Here is a 22,299-nt window from a genome sequence, read left to right as displayed (position 1 = left end):
ATTCCGTCACTATCAAAGAGACAGAAGGAGATTCAGAGAGTCTGGAAAACGGTCCATTATGGTCTGCCAGAGGGAGTACAGGCACCATTAGGGAATGATATCCGTTACAAATAATGCATGTTTCCAGGCTCTCACTCCATTCTGTCAAGAGCGACAACGGGAGAAGATTGCCGAGCAGCAGAAATGAGCGCATTACTGTTTCAGTGTAAGACTACAGAGAAGAAACCGATGAGCGCATGTTGGGTACATTAGTATCCACAATTTAGTCCATCTGAATGTGTCAGTTTAGTTTCATCAGACTTGTGTCATGATTTAAGTTGCAAATACAAAGTATTTAGTACTTTGTTACTTTACTTAACAACATTTTTTAAGTGTCTGTAGTTTATCAGAGTATTTTTATTTTGGGAAACTTTTACTTAGGGACAGCATCATGGGATCAACCATTTTGCAGATGGGCACAGATTCCATTTTTTCTCATGTTTGTGTCATTTTCCATTTGCCAGATGGCTCATTAGATTTGTTATGCCTTTTTAAACTGCAATAAAGAGGATAAGTACGAGTAGAAAATAAAACACCTTCAGTCAGTTTGAAAGTTTAATAGCAAAATGTAACTCTCTTTTGGTTATTAAATATCATTCGGCTTTTCTAGACATTTATGAGAATTTAATGGAAGGGCTAAATTGCTTTTGAAATAGTGTAATAAACAATTCCCTGATAACTGGGGAAAGTAGGCAGCCTAATAAAACAACATTTCAAATAAACACAAATAATATTTCTTGTTACTGATAATACTGAATGGACCTTATATATGGGGATGCTGTGAAAGGCGTCGTATTAGACGTGGATCAGCTGAGAGTCAGACTATATCTTGGGCAACATATGCACACATGATGCAGTTCTGTTCTAATATGACAGATAAGGGGTATCCATCATATTAGATCTCATCATAGACTCACATAATTAATTGGATGATTTCATATAATTATTTGCAGGTATATTGCACGAAGATTAAAATATGATCATTGCCTAAAATACATATTTATTATTACATGTTCAAAAGTTTAGGGTCTGATATATATATATTTTTAATGTTTTTAGAAGTCTGTAATGCAATGTAAAATTTAAATGACTGTTTTCTATTGTAAAAAGTAATGAATTTTCTTATTTTTTTTTTTGTAATTTAATAAATTTACTTCTGATGTAGGCCTAATTGCATTAAATACTGTATAGATTGAACAATTATTTATTGAACAGTAGTGGATTTAACATCAAAATGTAATTTCATGTTAAAATGGATGTTTTTAATGTGGCCTTTTCCCTTTAAATACTTTGATCAGTTCAAGAACAATTTATGCAATTTTATATTATTTATTTGGAAGAATTGAAAGAGCAGTTTCATGTTTATTCTTGCAATGTTGACAAATTTAGAGTAACTTACCCAACACTGTGTAATATATTTTAAAATGTTTACTCCTGCGATGGCAAAACTGATTTTTTTTGTCAGCAGCCATTACTTCAGTCTTCTTCAGTATCGCATGGTTCTGCTTATTATTATTAATGTTGAAAACAGTTATGCTGCTTGATTTTTTTGTGATACATCTGTGATGGATTTTTTTCAGGATTATTTGATGAAAATAAATTTTAAAAGTACAGCATTTATTTGAAATATAAATCACTTTTGACCAATTTAATGCATCCTTGATGAAAAAAAGTATTATTTTCTTAAGAAATCTTACTTATCCCAAACTTTTAGTAAATTCACTTTATCCCAGTAAAACCTGACAGAAGCTCTCAGCCATAACCATATATTATAACCATATGCTAATTCAAATGCACTAAAAGAAGAACCGTTTTGTCAAGATTTCTCTTTAACATTCATCTGAAACTGTTAATTGGAGCTTTTAGGAGACATTACAATGTATACAAACTTTATTGTGCAAGGGAAAATGCTGTCAGTTTTCTTTTTTATATGGTTCCCTTTGTATCTGTGTTCCAGAAAGAGCACTAATGATATTGAGACTGAGGATTGTGAATGTCATTTCTGCTGTTAGGGCAGCATGTCTATTATAATGTCACTGCAGAATGTGAAATCTTAAGTGCAATGACTTCTTTAATATGCATTACTTTTGCCTTACCCCTTGTATCCATCATCCTTACACTTAAGTCTAAAAATAATTTCCATGTCTTGATTCTGTTGAGGGTGATTGTGCTTCATGTTATGCTAAAGAAAAAAAATCTTTGTCTTTGTAGTCTTTCATAAAAAATATTTGTAAAGATATAACTTGCTCTTCCTCTCAAAATATTTTCTGTTTTGGCTGATGTCATCAGTCTCCTCTGACCACAAGTTATATAAATTTTCATGATGCATTCATTTTTTGTTGTTGTATATCGTGTTCCACTAAATATGTCACATTGTGTAAGTCAAACGGGTTACAATTGCCATGTTATGTTGACTCTATACCTTGTGTGCCCTCGTTTGCTTCGGACTGTGTTTTCTTCATCATTTGAACTTGGTTGAGCATGTACTGTAGATGGTAATGCAGTTTCTGGCCTGAGGGAAGGAGTGCTCGGGAACTGTATTGGGATTACAGCTTCTGTTTGGCCTGAGGATCCACTAGAGGCAAGCGCAGATCTACCGAATAAAAACCTTTTGACTGCTTAACACAACATTTAGAAGAACAATGAAAATTCAACAGCCCTAAACCATTTGACGAAGACAAAGCACAAAGATTTATAGTTGACAAACTGGACTGGAAAGTAGTATTTTTTGTAGTTGTGGAAGCTATCTTAAGTTATTTCTTCAGTCAGATGTTTGTAGCTCGTAAATGCAGGTGAAACTCGAACAATTAGAATATCTTGCAAAAGTTTATCATTAAGTCAACATTTATTTCAGCAATTCAACTTAAAAGGTGAAACTATTATATAGACTAATTACATGCAAAGTGAGATATTTCAAGCCTTTATTTATTATAATTTTGATTATTATGGCTTACAGCTTAAAATCTTTTTTTACAATATTCTAATTTTGAATTTGGTGTTTTCTTAAGCTGTAAGCCATAATCATCAAAATTATAACAAATAAAGGCTTGAAATATCTCACTTTGCATGTAATGAGTCTATATAATATATTAGGTTCACCTTTTAAGTTGAATTACTGAAATAAATTAACTTTTGCACAATACTACACTTTTTCGAGTTTCACCTGTAAGCCAGAGCTTCTGTTAGATTTTTACAAAAACTATTTTTTTAAAATATTTTTACAATATTTGTTTATGCTATAATTTACAGATAATTTTGTAAATAATTTAGTTAATGTTCCCATTTCCCATTATGTATTTATGCTTTTGGGCCATCCCTTTTTTTGCTTTGATTTGATAAACAGATCTGACAGTACACTCTATTGATAACTTTTTGAAACATAAATGAGCCAAAATATTAATTAAGGAAGAGTTAAAGTCACCATGAATTGTTTTTAATGCATTATTTATTATGAATAATTTATCCATGCACATTGTTTTTATTAATCTGTATTCCCTTGTAATCTTTGATCAAAATAATTTCCTCTTCTCTGATGACTGTTTACTGGCGCGAGGGTGGGATCACCTGTCAGTCACATGAGATCACAGCAATAACAAACCACAACCATCCAATCCATTTTCAATGGATAAAATCAAGTCACGCCCTATACATTTTTTCTTGTTCAAGAAGCTGTTTCACTCGGATATGTCACATATGTCACGGAATAAAAGACTATCACAATTTCTGTTTCTGTTTACAACACAATATAAAAATCATGAATACTACAGAAACTATTAAGATTTTTTTTTTTTTACCTTTCCAGGTTCTTTAGGTCTTTAAAAGGAAAAGGAGACAGGAAAGATATCACTGACAAAATGGATACACGGGTTATTATTTTTTTTTGTCATGAAAATGCATATATTTTTCTGCTACTGTGTCTTCATGTACAACACTTTAATTACTGATACAGATCTGAAGTTTATTTACAAGGAAAATGACTTTTATTTTCAGTACAGTTATTATCCTCTGTTCTTTGCCTCAGACAGCACTGAAAGATCCTCCTTATCCGTAGGTTTATCCTCTGGTCCAATATAATTTCACAGAAAATATCCTTGTACTGAGACAAAATGTCATATCTGATACCAATAATTAAGGCAAAAGAACCGGAGACGGGGACAGTGACAGAATAAGTGATAGATGGATGCAGAGTGGAGGAAAAGAGATAGAAGTGGAGGGGGGGGGGGGTTCAGATATGTGCGAAATACAGCAGAATCAGAGGCGTGATTAATCCAGCAACCTTTAGAGGAAAGGTCTGAGGTCCCACGGGATAACTGATGGCTGTGAGACACAGGAAGAAAACTGAATGAGGAAAGGGCAGAAGTCAACAGAGGTGCTGAGTGCATTCTCAGCCTCAATCATAATGCTGTCTCTGTGCACTGTAAAAACATCAGCTTTCCTAGGTGACTGGAGAAGACACATCACCCTAACCAGAAATCTTTACTGTCACAATTGCAACGGATGTGTCAGATACTTTTGTCCACAGACAATCGACTGAAAAGTCTTTGGACGAACTGTGTGCAAAGGTTTTGACTGTGCAAAATACTGTATATTTGAAACATTGTATATATATATATATATATATATAGTGATACTAATCTTTTTATGGCGGGTTTCCAAAGGTAATAACCAGTTAAAGGGGTGGTATAATGCCCTTTTCACAAGATGTAAAATAAATCTGTGTTGTCCCCAGAGTGTGTATATGAAGTTTTAGCTCAAAATACCCCACAGATATTTTTATATAGCATGTTAAAGTTGTCACTTTCTGAGGGTGAGCAAAAACGCACTGTTTTTGTGCCTGTCTCTTTAAATGCAAATGAGCTGCTGCAGAGGGCGGAGCTTTGATTACCTCCTCACACAGACATGCACTGAAACTTTTAGCCTTTTATGTTCAAATCGGAGTCAGAAAGATGGAGAGACTCAAGAAGAAGTGACAACATGTAGAATGCAAAAGGAATAATGCTAGTTGATGAATTTATGTAGCTTATGTGTAGTTATCTTCTAGTCATTGATTAGCATATTCTGTCTTAATAATCTATAAATCGTGTTCAGGGGGCGGGTTTATGTAAAGTTTAGGGTTCGTGATGTCACTAACCCGGGAGGAATGTCGTGTAGTCCCTACCAGCCGTTTGTTGTAAGTCCTTAAAAAGCAGTTTCTTTAAAAGCAAATATCCCCTTTGCTTTGAACTTTGAGCGTTGTAACTTTGCAGATGTTTTTTATGTTCAAACAGCAACATTACACACTAAAGTTAGAAAGGTGAAATCATAATCAACCACCCCTTTAATATGTTTGGTCTTGGCGGAATAAATCTGCTATGCTCCAAGTACAGGACTTGCTACTGCCATACATGACACACTGCTTTGAGCAAGACATGCGGTTGATTTATACAGGTGGAGCTGGGGAAGGTTTCTGAAAGCGTGCAGCAAACTGCTATAGCAGACACTGATCAAGTATTTGAAGGTTGAGCATGTGAGCTCATTGGCTACTGATACAGCAGGAACCAATCAGCTGTGCCCTATAGAGAATTATGTGATTGAAAGCAGATTGAGTTAAGGACCTATCAGTCTGCGCCATCTAGAGTTTCAAGACAGAACTTTGTATTTGTCCATCTATTGTAGTCCACTGTTTTAATGTCTGATTTGCAGCATATACAACTCTGAATATGTGTATATAAAAACAGACAAAAACTGCATTGATTTATGATATTGGCCAACATATTAGTTTTCATCATAACATTAATAAAGAATAAGACAGACCCTTAAATTGTTGAACTCATCTCCCACCCAAAGTGTAATGGCCAGTCTGCTCCAAGCCATGACCATATTATTATCACCTTTTGTGCACATGAATTTTCAAAAACTCAACAGTACAAAAAGTGAAAATAGTCAGTTTTTTTGGTATATGTATTGCTCAGCTGCATGTGAACACTGCATCAGATGCAGGACGGCCAGACAAAAAGATGTGCACATCTGAGTTTGAGGAGATGTTACTGCAGAAAAACAGGTGCTCTGCAGCTGAATCAAACTGCTGTCTCATACAAAAAGTAATAAGCTACGAAATGTATCCTGTAAGGAGTACTAAAGAAAATGGTCTGTTTCTCTCTCTCTGTCTCTTAGCTGATATGGCCACTTAAAAAGTCACAACACTTCAAGCAACAGACAAAAGACTGGGCTTTTTCAAGCCTTTTTCCTCATCAGCAAGCGTTTGCCAGGTCAAAAGAGAAAGTTAAACCCTCTGTTAGTATCAAGCATATCATTTGGCTCTTTGGTAGCATGTAATTGGATAGACAATAGCAGAGTGTGATTGCACCATTGTGGCAAATTACAGGCTTTTAGAACACACAGGTCTGAAACTGACACAGCTAGAGAATGGAGATCTCTATCTGGACTGTTTTTGTTAGCATAATGCTATAGTACTTTTCTGTTCCTGTTTGGTGCTGTACTTTATTCGGTTGATTGCACATAGTTGAGTAGCAGTAAGACTTGCTCTTTCATAGTTCAGGAGATTTAATTGAGTTATTTAATTACAATATAAAGCTTTAAAATGATGGTGCATAGAACAATCTGAGAAGCAGAAGATGCAAGCGAAACGCTCCATTTGCTCTCGGTTTAATCTCAGTACTGTATAGGAGACTTTTGAGATATTAATGATGTTATTTTTTCCCCATGTGTAGCACTTTTGGTGTTTTCATTTGAAACCAAGGGTCCACATTAGTTTGAACATTGCATGTCTATTTCCTCAGAGGAGTTTTCTCGAGTCACTCATTAATGCTCTGTGACATTTCCTCTCTTCAGTCTCACCTGTTGTCATGCTTCCTGTAGTTACTGCACTCTGAAATCTGCTGTGCTGAGCTGTGCTGTGTTTGGCATGTCGCCTCTAGTCAATTGACAACCGAGTTTTATTGAGACACATTGTTCCACTCCACGATCACTCTCCCTGGATTTAAAGAGCTTCACTCGGCTTCTGATTTCAGACATTTGGTAAACCTCAAGTAATCTCTAAACACATTTGCCTGGGTCTACTTTAGATGAACGACTGGGCTATTTTTGCTTGTTTGCTGCAAACTTTCCTTAAAGAAATAGTTCACTCAAAACTATAACCTCTTGTTAATTCCAAACCTGAATGACTTTTGTTTTTTACAGAAAAGTCAAAAGATTTTTTATTTATTTTTACATTTACATACAGTATTGTTTAAACATATGCTTAAGAAATAAAACTTTTTTCTTAAAAGTAAAGAAAACATTTACACTGTCTAAATCGTTCCCTATGCCCTTCACCATGTAAATAGTAAATGTGTGAACAAGTGCCCGATTTTAGCCGTAGCTTCAGCGTCTATTTGGGGGCGGGACGCTTTAGAATCTAGAGAGCATTTGATTGGACTGAAAATCTGATGAGAAGCTAAAGTGCAGAGTGATGTCATCAAATTTTTTGATCCATATCGGCGGACGTGAGAGACTGTAAGTTTTGAATGCTTATATCCTTTATGTGAATTTTATCATTGTTTTTGAGCACACTATTGCTTATAGATAACAGTAAGACTAACATATTCACACTAAAAGCCCAAAAAAATCTTCATGGGGACTTTAAAATAAATCTTAATGACCACAAACTTTTGAACGGTATATTGTACAATGAAATATGAGTCCATATGCATCCAACATGTATTCATAAAGGATATTTAAAAACTATTAGTGCAGGGGGTTCAAACTTGGTTCCGAGGATTTAAAATATATAATGAACATTTTATATATACACATATAATTTAATATAATGTTTAATGTAAAAAAAGTGCTATACATATACATTTAAATGATTCATAATTATTTGAATTAAACAAGTATTTTCCTAACATTTCTGTAATATGTTATATGTAATATTTTGTATTACTCCATGTAATATTTTGTTTGGCTGTAATACAGTGACAACATAAGTGTCAGTTATTTATTTAATTTTAAACTTTAATATCACTTTTTTTTCCCAATTATTCCTACTGTAAGTCAAGAGAGACAGGCAGTATATTCTAAGACATTTCCCAGTTATTCAGTAACATTTTGTGGGCAGAAATGGGTGCTTCGTGGAATGTTTGTGGGCTATGACTCAAATGCGTATTATCGAGCAGGAAGTAATAAGCACGGCTCACCACAATTGCGCCTGGGCTTTGCTTGGCTGAGGTAAAGGGCCAGGCTGGAGCCGTTTGAGGCTAATATACTGTGACACTGATGGCGCTCACTATGACCTTTTTTGCAGTCGGCTTGTTCCGACACCACTTCCTGCATGTGCTTGTGTCCCTGGGACAGGCTAATGAGAGAGTGTCTGCACTCCACCCACTCTGAAAGACGAGCCGAATACAGCTGCTGCCGGCAGGGTTCTAATCACTCCCTACAGCCCGACACCCCTCTATACTGTGTGTGTGTGTGTGCGCTAAACCCTGACACGTCTCCTCTCCCACACAACATCATCGTGTAATGCTAGCTACTGATTTCCCACTGACACAGTTACAAATACGAGCATCACTTCTATGTATACTTCCTCACCATTCTTTGTAGTTTAACGTATTCTCACATAAGAATTTAAAAGTAATGCACAGAATATCTTTCTTTTTAGAATAATTTCTCCAATCCAGATTAATTTACAAACACGATTACAAATAAGAACTTTTTTCTTTTTTGCATGGTGCGGCATGTCAACTGTTTTCCTGTTTGTCTGAACAAAGGTAAACAGGGCAGAAGGGGTGGCTAAGAAATTTACATATTTCACCAATAAAGTCTGCATGAAATCAAAATTGGTTTCAACACTAGCCCACAAAAAAATCTATCCACAGAGAGAGAAAAAAAGGTCTCCGTAATCTTTAGGTAATCTCCGCAACATCAGGAAGTATCGCGTGATATCAGGTCTCGCGATGTAACTAATTGCTTTACGGCAAAAAAAAGAAATCTGCAAAAATTCTGTCATTTAGCGCTCCCTCACGCTGCTCGAACCCACAGCGAATGAAGAAGACGTTTTAAAGAATGTCCCGTCTGCTTTGATGTCGTTGCTCTACTAGCCTCTGGTATCTGAGAGTCGACAACACGTTTTTCGACAGTGTTGTCAAATATCTATTCCGAAGCTAGGGGAAGCTCTATAGAGAAACTTGCGAGCAAAAAGCAAAAACCCGAAACTGCATAGCCCTGCTTTAAATGGGCTAAATCAGTTGTTATTGTGGTAACACTTTACAATTAGGTTCATTAGTTATGAAAACTGAAAATATAAAAATAAAAGTGAATTCAAAATATGAATAAATACTATAATAGTACATAGTATTATAGTAGGCTATATACAGTAATACTAAAACTACATTGGGCCAAATGTTCACTTTTAAACAATAATTTAAATCTTGCAGGTCATTGACTGACATGGACTGGTATTAAATCAGTTCCAGATTACTAAAAACACAAACTATCTGGTCAGAAGTACACTTCAGTCAAAGCCCTTGAAAGCTTCTGGAGTCAGAGAAGGTGAGAGAGATGCTGCGTTCTCTATCCCAGGTGTCTGTCATCTCTGGGGGAACATCAGAACTGCCTCATTCACTATTCTTCCCAGCACAGAGGCAGTCGCCACCTGCTTCAGTCCCATTCTCCATCAGACCATGACTGTGCCTAGTTCCTCTCTCTTCATTAATGCATCGGCCTGCTGCTAATAACACTTAGGTGGCATCTGTTCCCTCACGTGTTTTTCAAACGTAAGCGCAAAATATAACAGTTGTGATCTAATTTACTGAATCTTTGGCTATACCTTTATCCGTTCTTTACAGCGTCAAATACAGCTGTGACTTCTGTTAATACAAACTTTTACATTTAGATAAAGCGAAGAAATAAAAATGGACCCTTTTTGCTTTTTTAAAGGACAATTCCGGCGCAAAATGAACCTAGGGGGTTAATAACACATGGTTACCGAGTCGATCGTTCTCTGGGATGTGTTTTCATGATAATCGAATGTAAAGAGTTTTATCTCTAAAAACTGATTAGCTTATAGTGCTAGTATATGGGGCATCGAATAAGTAAAAAGAAATCGCTAGTTAATATTACTAACTAGTTAATACCACTAGCTAGTTAAAACGTCTTATTGCGCTTAAACTGTCAAATACACTCATGGTTATGTCAAAAACACACAAAATTCACATAAACACAGTCGGTTATGTAGACAAAGGGGAGCTGGAGCGCTGCTCGTATCCCTTGTATCCTCTAGTGCTCTTGGAAGGGTTAAATGTTCATAAAAAAGAATTGGAAAAAAATCCAAGTCCAGGCACTCAGTAGGATGCAAAAGTAAAAGTTTTTTTGAGGGTTAAAACATTAAACACCAACGCGTATCATTTGGTTATGTCTTTGAACGTAAACAGCAAGTAAAGAAATTCTATGTGTATATTAGATCTGTGTATTAAAGTGAAAGCAGCGTAATATACAGTACTTATGATTTTTACAGTTCACTTAATATGAATCAAACAACAAAAGAAAAGCAGAAAATCACTCACTGCTCTTGACTGAATAACTTTAGCATCTTTAGTAAGAATACATTTCTTACTTGAATGCTGCTGTTAAATGCTCTGGCGAGGAGATAAACATGGCGGAGTGTGTACATCTCACTCAGGGTGGGGTCTATGCTAATAGGGCAGAGTCTGTCAGTAGTCATGGCGGGACCTAATAATTTGTGATGTCACACTGCTAGAATCTGCAAACGGCTTGTTCTGAGACACTGCTTATGATTTATGGGGATTAAAAAAGAGGAATGGGTTGATGTTTACCATTATAGGGTGGTTGTATACACACACTGCTGACAAACATATGTTCAAACATCATGCAAAAGTGAATTTTGTGAAAAATTTTGCCTTTAATCTAAATGATGCCACACAATTAGACCACGTTGGCATTTCAATTTAGTAAGATAGCCAAAAACCTAAAAATAACCAAATACTGTAGCTATTGTAGCAAATTAGCAAATTAATTATAACTAGTTATAATTACTTATAAATATGTGGATCAGTTAATAGAATTAACTTAATGTAGCAGAATTAATACAATCAATTAACTTGTTTGTCCAGCAAACACTGAGGGCCCTATCTTGCATCCAGCGCAATTGACTTTGTACACCGACGCATGTATCATTCCTATTTTGCACCCGCGCACAGCGGACTTTTCCCTCCACAGACGCACGTCGGTAAATTAGGGAATGAACTTGCGCTCGCGGGGGCGGTTCAGCGCAAAGAGGAGGCGTGTTCCGGCGCAAAACTTCCCTGGTGCTATTTTCCAGTTTTAGAAAGCAATTGCGCCACTGACCAGAAAAAAAACAGTCTAAAGACAGTGGCGCGTTGCGCGTTAGTGATATGGTATTTTAAGGGCGCGTGCTTGGCCATTATGTAGCGTGTGAAGAACGCGCATACACTTTGATTCTCTAATAATTATAAACAGACGCAGCAGTTTTCATTTTTGCAAATCATACATTATTAAGGAAAAATATTAACACACGAGGGAAATCATTGTTGTGTCCGTGAAGATGTGAAAAAGATCTATCTAGATTTTTTTTTTTAAATCTAGATTAGGCTACACATTTACCCAAATTATACGCCTGTTTAACCGAGGCTAATTTGGGTGGGTTTCTCCCATCATCCCCAGTCTCACTTCTCTGTGTTTTACGGTCCTGACGAGAACGTCGGTCTCTTTGGCTGTGAACTGCTCCTGGTGTGCGCCTGGCAAATCCGCCGTTATAATAGCGATCCGCCATGGAACAAGCGCGCCTGCTCTTAAAGGGAATGTGAGAGGACACTCTGATTGGTTTATTTCACGTTACGAATAATTTATAGTTTATTTCACACCTATGAATAATGAAGTTACTTCAGACCAACCCCTTTTAGATTTGCGCCAGGCGCAAGAGGCATTTATCCCGCCGGGAAAATAGCAACAGCGCCGGGATCCGCCCACAAAGTTACTTGCGCTTTGCGCTTTGACACTTGCGTTTCAGATCGTTAAAATAGGGCCCTGAGTGTTAATCTAAGAAATGATCAATTACGGGGTATGGGAAATAACTTTATTACTGTACAGTACTACTAAGAGCATGTAGACAAAATCTGCATGATTAGGGACTCCAGTTATGAGCAAAACAACAAACAGCCATGAGTGTGATACAAACAGGTCTTAATTAACTACATTTGTTAAATATAACAAATAATTGTGTCTGATCTGTCTCAGTCACTATACTATTTAGGCATCATTTTAGCAAACTTTGATTTGCACTGGGTCCCTTCTGGCATGAACACACTTTTTCCCATTCAGTCAGTTTCCACAATCCATATTGTTTCATTAAGAAAAACACGATTAAAGTACAATGTACAGAGCCCCCCACATGACATGCAAGGGGAAACAAATTAAGAATAGGTTGACACAACTTTTGAATTCATGGCTATGGCTACATTTTATTAATTTGTTCCCTTGTTTTATTTCAATTTTGTCCATGATTTAACTAAACTAAAATGAGGAAACAAATAAGTACAACGTTGCCACAATTTTACTAAAATGAAGGGTACAAATTAATAAGTTGTGGTTACGACTTGTTAAGTTGTTACCTATCTGGCCGATTGTGGTCTCCGTAAAATGGGTTGGGAATGGAACATTTAGTGCTATGCTAAACTAGTAGGACAAGCTAGATGTGTCCTACTGTAATTCGCATACGTTTGCCGTTGTGTCGTATAAATATTGTGAGTAGTGTATTCAAAATTGAAAATGTAAAAAAAAAATTCTTAAATGTATTTATTCAGTATAGGCCTATCACTATTTAAATATCCTCCATGCTGCACTGCTGAAGACAATTAATTGAGACATGTTTAATTTTTGTCACTCTACTGTGGCTGTCCTCTGGCTTACAAGGATTGAAAAGATGGTCTTTCTCTGTAAGAGACGCAGTGATGCGTGTAAAAAGAATATGTCCCATTTTGCAGCCGCTCTGTGCTGAAAGTGCTATTGGATTAGCCTACATTGTATGACTGAAATGTTGAGGTTAGTTGACACGTTGATAAGGTTCATCACAGTTACCACACTGTATAACCTGGAAGACCCTCAACAGACTACGAGGTGAACAGGGGAGGTGCGAAGCACTTATGAAAACATGGAACAACCAGACAGACGACACACGTAGCTGCGGAGAAGTACAGACAATGTCCCACCTGGAGTGTGAAAACGCCCCCCAGTGCAGCCCCCAGGACCTGGCTGAACCGACCCCATCAGCTGGGACCTGCGCCAGATATTGGCAGAACGACATCTGAAATTGCAACGGACTCAAAGAAGTTATCACAGATTTTCATTAAAAAGAATAACACATAAAGCTCTGCAGAATAGAGCTGTTTATTCATTATGCTAATTTGCTTACCAGAAAGGTTTATTCTCTATTGATACCCACTGGAATTTCTTGTGGGTTTTTAGAGTTGTTTTTTATACTAATTTTACTATTTTAGTTTTCAGTAATGAGTAACAAAGTCTGTTGTTTACGGTACTTGAAGAAACTTTTGTTCTACAACATAAATAACTAATTAAATTGCTAGCAAGTTGCTAAAATGACTTAAAATACCACAAGGATCCAAGTGTACGCCTGACAAATTGTAGTTTAGCAATGTACTAATAAAGTATGTTTTTACGTTGAGACATTCATGTTTTTTCCAATAACATAAATGACAAATTTGCTTTAATGTGCATTTGGGAATATGACATGCACCATACTTCTTATGAGAAGCGTTAGCAAATGAAAAGAAGATTTTGTCCCCAAATCTTGCAGCCCTAACCTGTAGTTAAAGGGTTAGTTCATCCAAAAATCTAAATTCTGTCGTTAATTACTCTCCCTCATGTCGTTCCAAACCCGTAAGACCTTTATTCATCTTTGGAACACAAATTAAGATATTTTTGATGAAATCTGAGAGCTTTCTGTCCCTCCATTGACAGCAACATCATTGCAACTTTCAAGGCCCAGAAAGGTGGTAAAGACATCGTTAAAATAGTCCATGTGACTAAAGTATTTCCACCCTTAATGTTATGAAGCGATGGGATTACTTTTTGTGCGAAAAAAAAAAAAAACTTTATTCAACAATCTCTTCTCTTCCATGTCATTCTCCTACGCTGTTGATGTAAAGAACAGTGCAGCGCTTCTGGGTTCTAGACAGTATATAAACTGGACACAGCGACCCCATAGGTTTCAACGGAGAAAAGTGAAGTCAATTAGAAGCTGGCTCAAACTGAGCTTGACGACGTAGATGTGACGTGAGCAACCTGTCTGACAGTTATCAGTCTTCTAGTAGATGTGCAGAGAGAAATCTGAATCATTCCCTTCCGAATCTCGCAGAGACGGAGAGCGTGAGTATTAGCCGTCCATGAGCTAGCAGCAGGAGCAACTTTATCACTCTCTATGGGCTTCTCCCTTGACTTTATCGGACTTTATGTCTCCACGACCCCCCGATTGCTTGCGAGCTTCTCCGCCGGTCTATACGGTAATTTCTGGTCTGTGCGACAGAGAGTCGAGTGGTTATGACGCAATCGTTAGCCTATTTTTACAAAAACTGCTTCTACGGGGCCATAAGATACAAGGTAATGGAGCATTTTATACATTGTCGTGTTTCTTTAGAAATATATAATGGACAAATGGAATCTTTAAACGCCTCAGATGTATGCCAAACGGCTTGTGGATGGATGTATGCCATTTTTGCGTCAACGGCAAGTGACGCCAAAATGAATGGGAGTCAATGGAATGCTAACAGCAGATGATGGCTTGATTGCCAATGGCGTTCCCGGGGAAGCTTTGGTTTCCGGCGGATGGATTACCCCCTTGGGTTCTACATCAGAATGTCAGCTCATGGCCAACATCACACACATTACACACATGACCAGCGTCGGCCAATAGTGAGCCTACGTTCTGACATAGAACTAGCCCTGCACTGTTTACACTATGTCAACAGCATAGGAGAATGACATTAGATTGTTGAATTATGTCGTTATTTTGGGTTTTTTTGTTCACAAAAAGTATTCTCGTCGCTTCATAATATTAAGGTTGAACCACTGTAGTTACATGGACTATTTTAACAATGTTTTTACTACCTTTCTGGGCCTTGTATCTTCATTTGTTTTCCGAAGATGAACAAAGGTCTTACGGGTTTGGAACGACATGAGAGTAATGACAGAATTCATTTTTGTGTGAACTAAACCTTTAAGTTTATAATAGCCTGCCTACTCAAAGAGACTTTAATACCTTTTTTTCTACAACATGAATTACAAACTAAATTGTTTAAGAGAAAATAAAAAGATAACTTTATTGAAGTAACGTTGTGATTATCATTCCAGGAACTTCTACTATATCACCATGCTGCGAGACCCTGTGTCACGTTACCTGAGCGAATGGAAGCACGTGCAGCGCGGTGCCACCTGGAAGACTTCCCTTCACATGTGTGACGGCCGCTCTCCCACACAGGACGAGCTGCCCACCTGCTATAACGGAGACGACTGGTCGGGGGTCACTTTAAACGAGTTCATGGACTGCCCTTCAAACCTGGCCAACAACCGACAGGTGCGCATGCTGGCCGATCTCAGCCTGGTGGGCTGCTACAACCTCTCCACCATGAACGAGAGCGAACGGAACCCCATTCTCTTGGCTAGCGCCAAGAGTAACCTGAAGAACATGGCCTTCTATGGCCTGACGGAGTTCCAGCGCAAGACGCAGTACCTGTTCGAGCGCACTTTTCGCCTGCGGTTCATTTCAGCCTTTACACAGATCAACAGCACGCGCGCCGCCAACGTGGAGCTGCGCGACGACATGCGCAGCCGCATAGAGCAACTGAATTTACTGGATATGCAGTTGTACGAGTTTGCCAAGGACCTCTTCCTACAGAGATACCAGTTCATCCGCCAGCGTGAGCGGCAGGAGGAGAGATTGAAGAGGCGGGAAGAGAGACGCTGGCTTAGGGAGCGCCGAGTCAACCAGAGCAAACAGCCCAGTGTGGAAAACCAACCTCAGGTCACCACAACTGAGGACTATGCCAGCCAAGTGGTCCGTTGGTGAAATCTCTTGGAACATGCACTAGGACACATAATACATAACGGCCCACTTGAGGAAGAGTAGGTCACATTTTTAACTTCTAATGAGTTTCTTGTCGTGAAGCCTGTTGCACTGCAAAAAAAATCATTGCCTTGAGCAGTATTTTTGTCTTGTATTATATAGTAGCCTACATATTATCTAGAATTCTTTTTAAAGAATATATTTAGAATTAATCACTTTTCTAGTTTTTAGCATATAATCAAACAAAATTTAGTGATAATCGACAAAGCAAAAATTGGTTGAGAAAACTTTAATTTGAAGATACATACCTGCAATTGTTGTCTATTTTAAAATGTAATTTATTCCAGTGATGGCAAAGCTGAAAAAAAAATACAATAAAATCTGCCATTCAAAAGTTTGGGGTTGGAAAGATTTTTTTATGTTTTTGAAAGGAGTCTCTTTTATCTTTTCTATTTTAATATATATATATTAATGGGATAGTTCACCCAAAAATGCAAATTAGCCCATGATTTACTCACCCTGAAGTCATCCTAGGTGTATATGACAGTTATATTTAAAAAAAAATTCCTGGCTCTTCCAAGCCTTATAATGGCTGTGAATTGCCATTTCTGTTTTGAAGTCCATAAAAGTGCATCTGTCCATCATAAAAGTGCTCCACACGCTCTGGTTAATAAAGGCATAGTTAGAGCCATGTTAGAAAAATACCCATATTTATAAATTTATAATGTAAAATAACTAGCTTCCGCCAGACTACCATACGCATACTACGCAAGGGGGTAATCCATCCGCCGGAAACTGAAGCTTCCCCCCGGGGGCCGCCACTGTAACAGACCATCACCTGCTATTAGCATTCCATTGACTCCCATTCATTTTGGCGTCACTTTGACAGCGAATAACTTTACATCTGAGGCGTTTAAAGAATCCATTTGTCCATTATTTCTTTCTTAAGAAACACGACAATGTATAAAAGGCTCCATTACCTTGTATCTTACGTTATGGCCCTGTAGAAGCAGTTTTTGTAAAAATAGGCTAACGATTGCGTCATAACCACTTGACTCTCTGTCGCACAGTCGAGAAATTACCATATAGACAGACGGAGAAGCTAGCAAGCAATCGGGGGGGACGTGGAGGCATAAAGTCAAGGGAGAAGCCCATAGAGAGTGATATGAGAAGTTGCTCCTGCTGCTAGCTCATGAACAGCTAATACTCACGCTCTTCGTCTCTGCGAGATTCGGAAGGGAATGATTCAGATTTTTCTTACAACTGTCAGACAGGTTGCTCACGTCACATCTACGTCGTCAAGCTCAGTTTGAGCCTGCGCACTACGCTCAGCCATCAGGAAGTGAGTGCTTCTAATTGGCTTCACTTTTCTCCGTTGAAACCTGTATGGGGTCGCTGTGTCCAGTTTATATACTGTCTATGATACTGCGCAAGTCGACTCGCGCCACAAGAGTAACCCGTGACTCAAATGACGTAGGTAGGATGTAGGAGTATTGTATGCTTAGACGCCTCTCGCGGTTTAACTAAGTAGGGCTGTGCAACAAACTGAAGCTCCTCTTCTATTATATAGAAATCCTCTGACATTTCTCGCACTTAGTGTTTTGTTTTGTTCTTTCCTCTGAGCTTCCGCGTTCGTCATTACATTGTGCATCGGGTCAGGGGTAGTCTTCCCAGCTCGGAAGCTAGTGATTATAGATTATAAAGTTTGAAATATAGGTATTTTCCTTACACAAATGCATCGCTTCGCTTCAGAAGGCCTTTATTAACCCCCCGGAGTCGTGTGGAGCACTTTTATGATGGATAGTTGACTTCAAAACAGAAACAGCCATTCACTGCCATTATAAAGCTTGGAAGAGCCAGGACATTTTTTAATATAACTTTAATTTGTCTGAAAGAAGAATGTAATATAGCCTACACCTAGAATGACTTCAGGGTGAGTAAATCATGGGCTAATTTTAATTTTTGGGTGAACTATCCCTTTAAAGGAGAACTCTGGCGCAAAATGAACCTTTGGTCTAATTACACATTGTTACCTAGTCAACCGTTATCTGAGATTTGTTTTCATGATTATCGAATGTAAATAGTTTTATCTCTAAAAACAGTTTACGTACAGTAACAGTAACAGTACGTAACAGTAATAACGCTAGTATAACGCTAGTATATAGGGCATTGAGTAATGACAAATAAAAATCGCTTGTCAATACCACTAACAAGGCTCAAAATAGCCCCACACTAACACGGTAGCATAATGAGGGTCCCTACCTTCAAACCGAAGCATTGAGAACTTTGACAGTGTCCAGACAGTTTAATAAGAAGATATTTGTACAGTCAACTTCGCGTATACAGGCAGAAGCCATCTTTGAAAAACAGTCTCTACCAGTCGATCTACGAATGCCGATCCAAATGCGCTGCACCATATGAGATTCTACACAGTTCAGCGCACTTGGATCGGCGTTCGTAGATCGACTGGTAGAGACTGTTTTTCAAAGATGGCTTCTGCCTGTATACGCGAAGTTGACTGTATGTATAAACAGTCTACCGTGTTAGTGTGGGGCTATTTTGAGCCTTGTTAGTGGTATTACCAAGCGATTTTTATTTGTCATTACTCAATGCCCAATATACTAGCGTTATACTAGCGTTATAGGCTAAACTGTTTTTAGAGATATAACTATTTACATTCGATAATCATGAAAACAAATCTCAGATAACGGTTGACTAGGTAACAATGTGTAATTAGACCAACTCAACTCAACTTTATTTATAGAGCACTTTCAACACCACAAGTGGAACCAAAGTGCTGTACAGAAAATATAAAAGAGATAAATAAAAACAAGACATAAAAACAATGCAAACATACACAGATTACAAAGCATTTTCATATGCTTGAGAAAACAAATATGTTTTAAGCGCATTCTGAAAAACACCCAAAGAAGGAGAAGATTTTACAGAAAGAGGAAGGTCCTTCCAGAGCCTAGGAGCTGCAACAGAGAAAGCTCGATCACCTTTACATTTCAAACGAGATCGTGGAACCATGAGGAGCAATTGATCATTTGAACGCAGCGATCTACTGGATTGACAGCGACTGATAAAATCAGTAACGTACTCTGATGCTAGACCATGCAGAGACTTAAAAACATACAATAACGCTTTGTAATGGATTCTATATCGTATCGGTAACCAATGTAGTTTCATTAATACCGGAGTAATATGGTCTCTCTTTTTAGTACCTGTTAAAAGTCTGGCAGCTGAGTTCTGAACAAGCTGCAGACGGGAGAGAGAGGCCTGACTCACACCCAGATACAACACGTTACAGTAGTCCAAGCGGGATGACACGAAGGCATGAACAACCTTCTCCATGTCATCAAAAGAGAGGATAGACTTCAATTTAGATATTAATCTTAAATGAAAAAAACTATTCTTAACAACAGCATTGATTTGCCGGTCAAATTTAAGCTCAGAGTCAAAAATGACACCAAGATTTCTCACACTAGACAGTTTTTTCCCAAAGGTTCATTTTGCGCCGGAGTTCTCCTTTAACAGCATGCATTTTGCAAAAGAACATTGTTTTGGTTGTGCTTCGACTCTGGCTCTTATTACTCGCTTGTTGAGTCATTTTTACAACACTTAAAGTCTCGCCATCTACAAAAGCCAAGCCAGTCTTGATTCTCGTTTTATGACCAACGTTCTCTTTTTGCCAGCTGTCGACTCTTCTCTGTTCATAATTCAAATGAATTATGTACTTGTTGAATAAAAGTTTCTTTTAAAAAAATAATTCAAAATCGTATTTTCCCCAAACTTTTCAACGGTAGTGTAGGTATATTTTCTCAAAAACGTAATATATTATTCTATTTAGGTAAGCAAGTCCAGAGCCAATGAAATGCAGCATCTTAGCAACTAACATTTTCACATTACATTTATTAATTACAGTAAGTAAATAACATTTAGCATTTTTATCTTGTTTCGAGAGTCTATATTTTCATTGTAAAACATGACAAAAATACTGACTGAGAATTTTTTTTACAGTGTGGTTTCTCAAGATTTCCGCAGATTCTTTTGCAATGAAATCGAGACTGCAATGTACATAGACTGCGATCCAAAAGGTGGATCTGTGCTTATTCACCAAGCTACATCGTTGTGGAGGAACAAACCCTACACCACAGAGTATTATAAAGGTACAACACTACAATGTGAGGGGTGTACACTCAAGCTGTGTTCTTGCATTCAAAAACAGCAAGTTTTTAATACCCAGGCCTGTTGCCAGTAGAGATTCTCAGAAGACTCTCTGAGCTCTCTCTCTCTGAGGTCTTTTTTTTTTTTTTTTTTTTAGGTTCAAACTGACAGCACGGAGACAGTCTGTACTGAGAATCTGTAGTTTCTCAATGACATGTTGTGCAATTCAGGGTTAGCAGACACCACCACAACAAGAGCCTCATCTGTGACTTACAATAGGAGCAGAGAAATGTTGCAGTTGCTACTGTAAACCATGTAAGATATTTACAAAAAATCCTTAATTTTTTTTTTTTGTCACATGATTTATTGGAGAATGAGTTGCACAACTCTTTTTTTTTAAATGGTATTCTCCATGTTTTACAATAAAAGTATGAACAAAACAAAATAAACCAAACCTGTTCCCTAAGCCATAACTGTAAGAAGTGGACTTCAGCTTAATGATTTTCAGATTAATTAATTGTTTTAAAACTCTTTGAGATTGAGATTGTGTGTTCAAAGTGAAAATTAACTTGAAAACACAATGCTAATAACATGAAAGGCCATGCAAATATGAATGAACCGATCACAGCACATCACATTGTACGCCCTCTAATGGTGAAATAAGAATCACATCATAAAAAAAGTTACAAAATTGCACCCAATTGTTCATACTTCAATTGCTTGTCTAATTATGATGGTTTTAATACTTCAGCTCATGTTTGACTTGGAATGGAGCAATATAAAGACTTTAGGAATATTTGTACACAAGATAAATCTAGTATGGAACTGCATTATGCTGCAAGAGAGTTTCAGGAAGATTAAATCAATGGGTCAGTATTTGTTTCGTCCCCAGTGCTGTTTCACACATTTCTGTAGTCCTCATTCAAACTTTTACTGTCTGGGAGAATATTTCTGATGCCAGAACTTCCAAGTCACATGGAATTAAATGTTCTTAAAATCCTTGAACCACTGGTGGTAAGAAAAAAACAAACACCTTTTCTGGTCTGTACTTTGTAGCACCTTTTAAAAGCTATATCCACAGATGCTGTGTGCAAATGAATAAAAGATGTAAACACATTCACTTTTTTTTTTCTATACACTAAAGCAAATAAACTGTCTGTATTGCTCATTGTGGTTATGGAGAACATAGGAATGCTACGTTTACAAATTAAAGTTTTGGAATGCAGTACCAGAAATATGATTTTAGACCAGAAAAGAGAGAAAAAGACTGTAAAGTGGAATGTTTTGTTTTCTTTGTATATGCTGTTCCATTTTGTTTTTTTAAACTTGAATCTGTGCTGCTATTTGTGTTTTTTGTTTTATTACCTTAGCCTTTATTGTGTGGCCAAAAGAGGTTTGTATACCAATGCAAGTTTTTGTGTGTATGTATGTGTGTGTTCTGAAATATCAGTGTTGCAATGTATTTTAATTGCTTTGTTCACTTAAGTGCAATATGATATTAAAAATAACCCCTTATGACCCCTTATTTAACAGTGATGCTCAATAAATATATCATATTTCTCTTAAATGCATAATTATATTGACCCGGGGCTAAAGCGCAATAAGCTTGTTCATTTCACATGAATTTTCAGTGAAGTTTTAGCTCTGTTCAAAGGTCTGGCATCATTTGGTTTGATATTTTGCATCTACTGTAATGTAAATGTGTTTTACAGAAAGTGTGGCATTTAAATACATGTTGGGGCAACTGTGCCATATTCTCTGTGTTTGTGGTTCAACCACTAGAGGGCAGAGAGGCTCCACCAATGTTATAATGTTACCGTTGTTTCCACAGTGTCAAGTATATTGTGTTTAAACCCTTTAAAAATGCATTTCTGCATTGATTACTCATAAAATGTGGGTTTATCTAATTTAACACTGCATAAACTTAAAATACGCAAACAATTCTACATTTTTTTTATTGCAGTTTTTTCCTTCAATGGGTGACCAATACAAAT

At 37.3% G+C, this 22,299-nt stretch overlaps 1 protein-coding gene across 2 annotated transcripts in view; it reads left to right on the top strand.

The window, feature by feature from the left end:
- Positions 1 to 22,029, top strand: part of hs6st3b (heparan sulfate 6-O-sulfotransferase 3b) — a 64,596-nt gene extending 42,567 nt beyond the window's left edge. Inside the window, exons 2-3 of one of the 2 annotated variants that reach the window (XR_013798279.1) lie at positions 15,424 to 16,194; positions 20,159 to 22,029. Coding sequence is in view for 1 of the 2 variants with exons in the window: in XM_079618403.1 (XP_079474529.1) it covers positions 15,424 to 16,138 (715 nt within the window). In the remaining variant the exon portion in view is untranslated. Of the gene's footprint in view, positions 1 to 15,423; positions 16,520 to 20,158 lie in introns of those variants that run through there. The other variant, XM_079618403.1, reaches the window with a different exon arrangement.
- Positions 22,030 to 22,299: the final 270 nt, after the last annotated feature.

The sequence above is a fragment of the Phoxinus phoxinus genome (assembly GCF_949152265.1).
Source record: "Phoxinus phoxinus genome assembly, chromosome: 7".
In the NCBI taxonomy this organism is placed as follows: Eukaryota; Metazoa; Chordata; class Actinopteri; order Cypriniformes; family Leuciscidae; genus Phoxinus; species Phoxinus phoxinus.
This window is presented reverse-complemented; position numbering and strand designations above follow the sequence as displayed.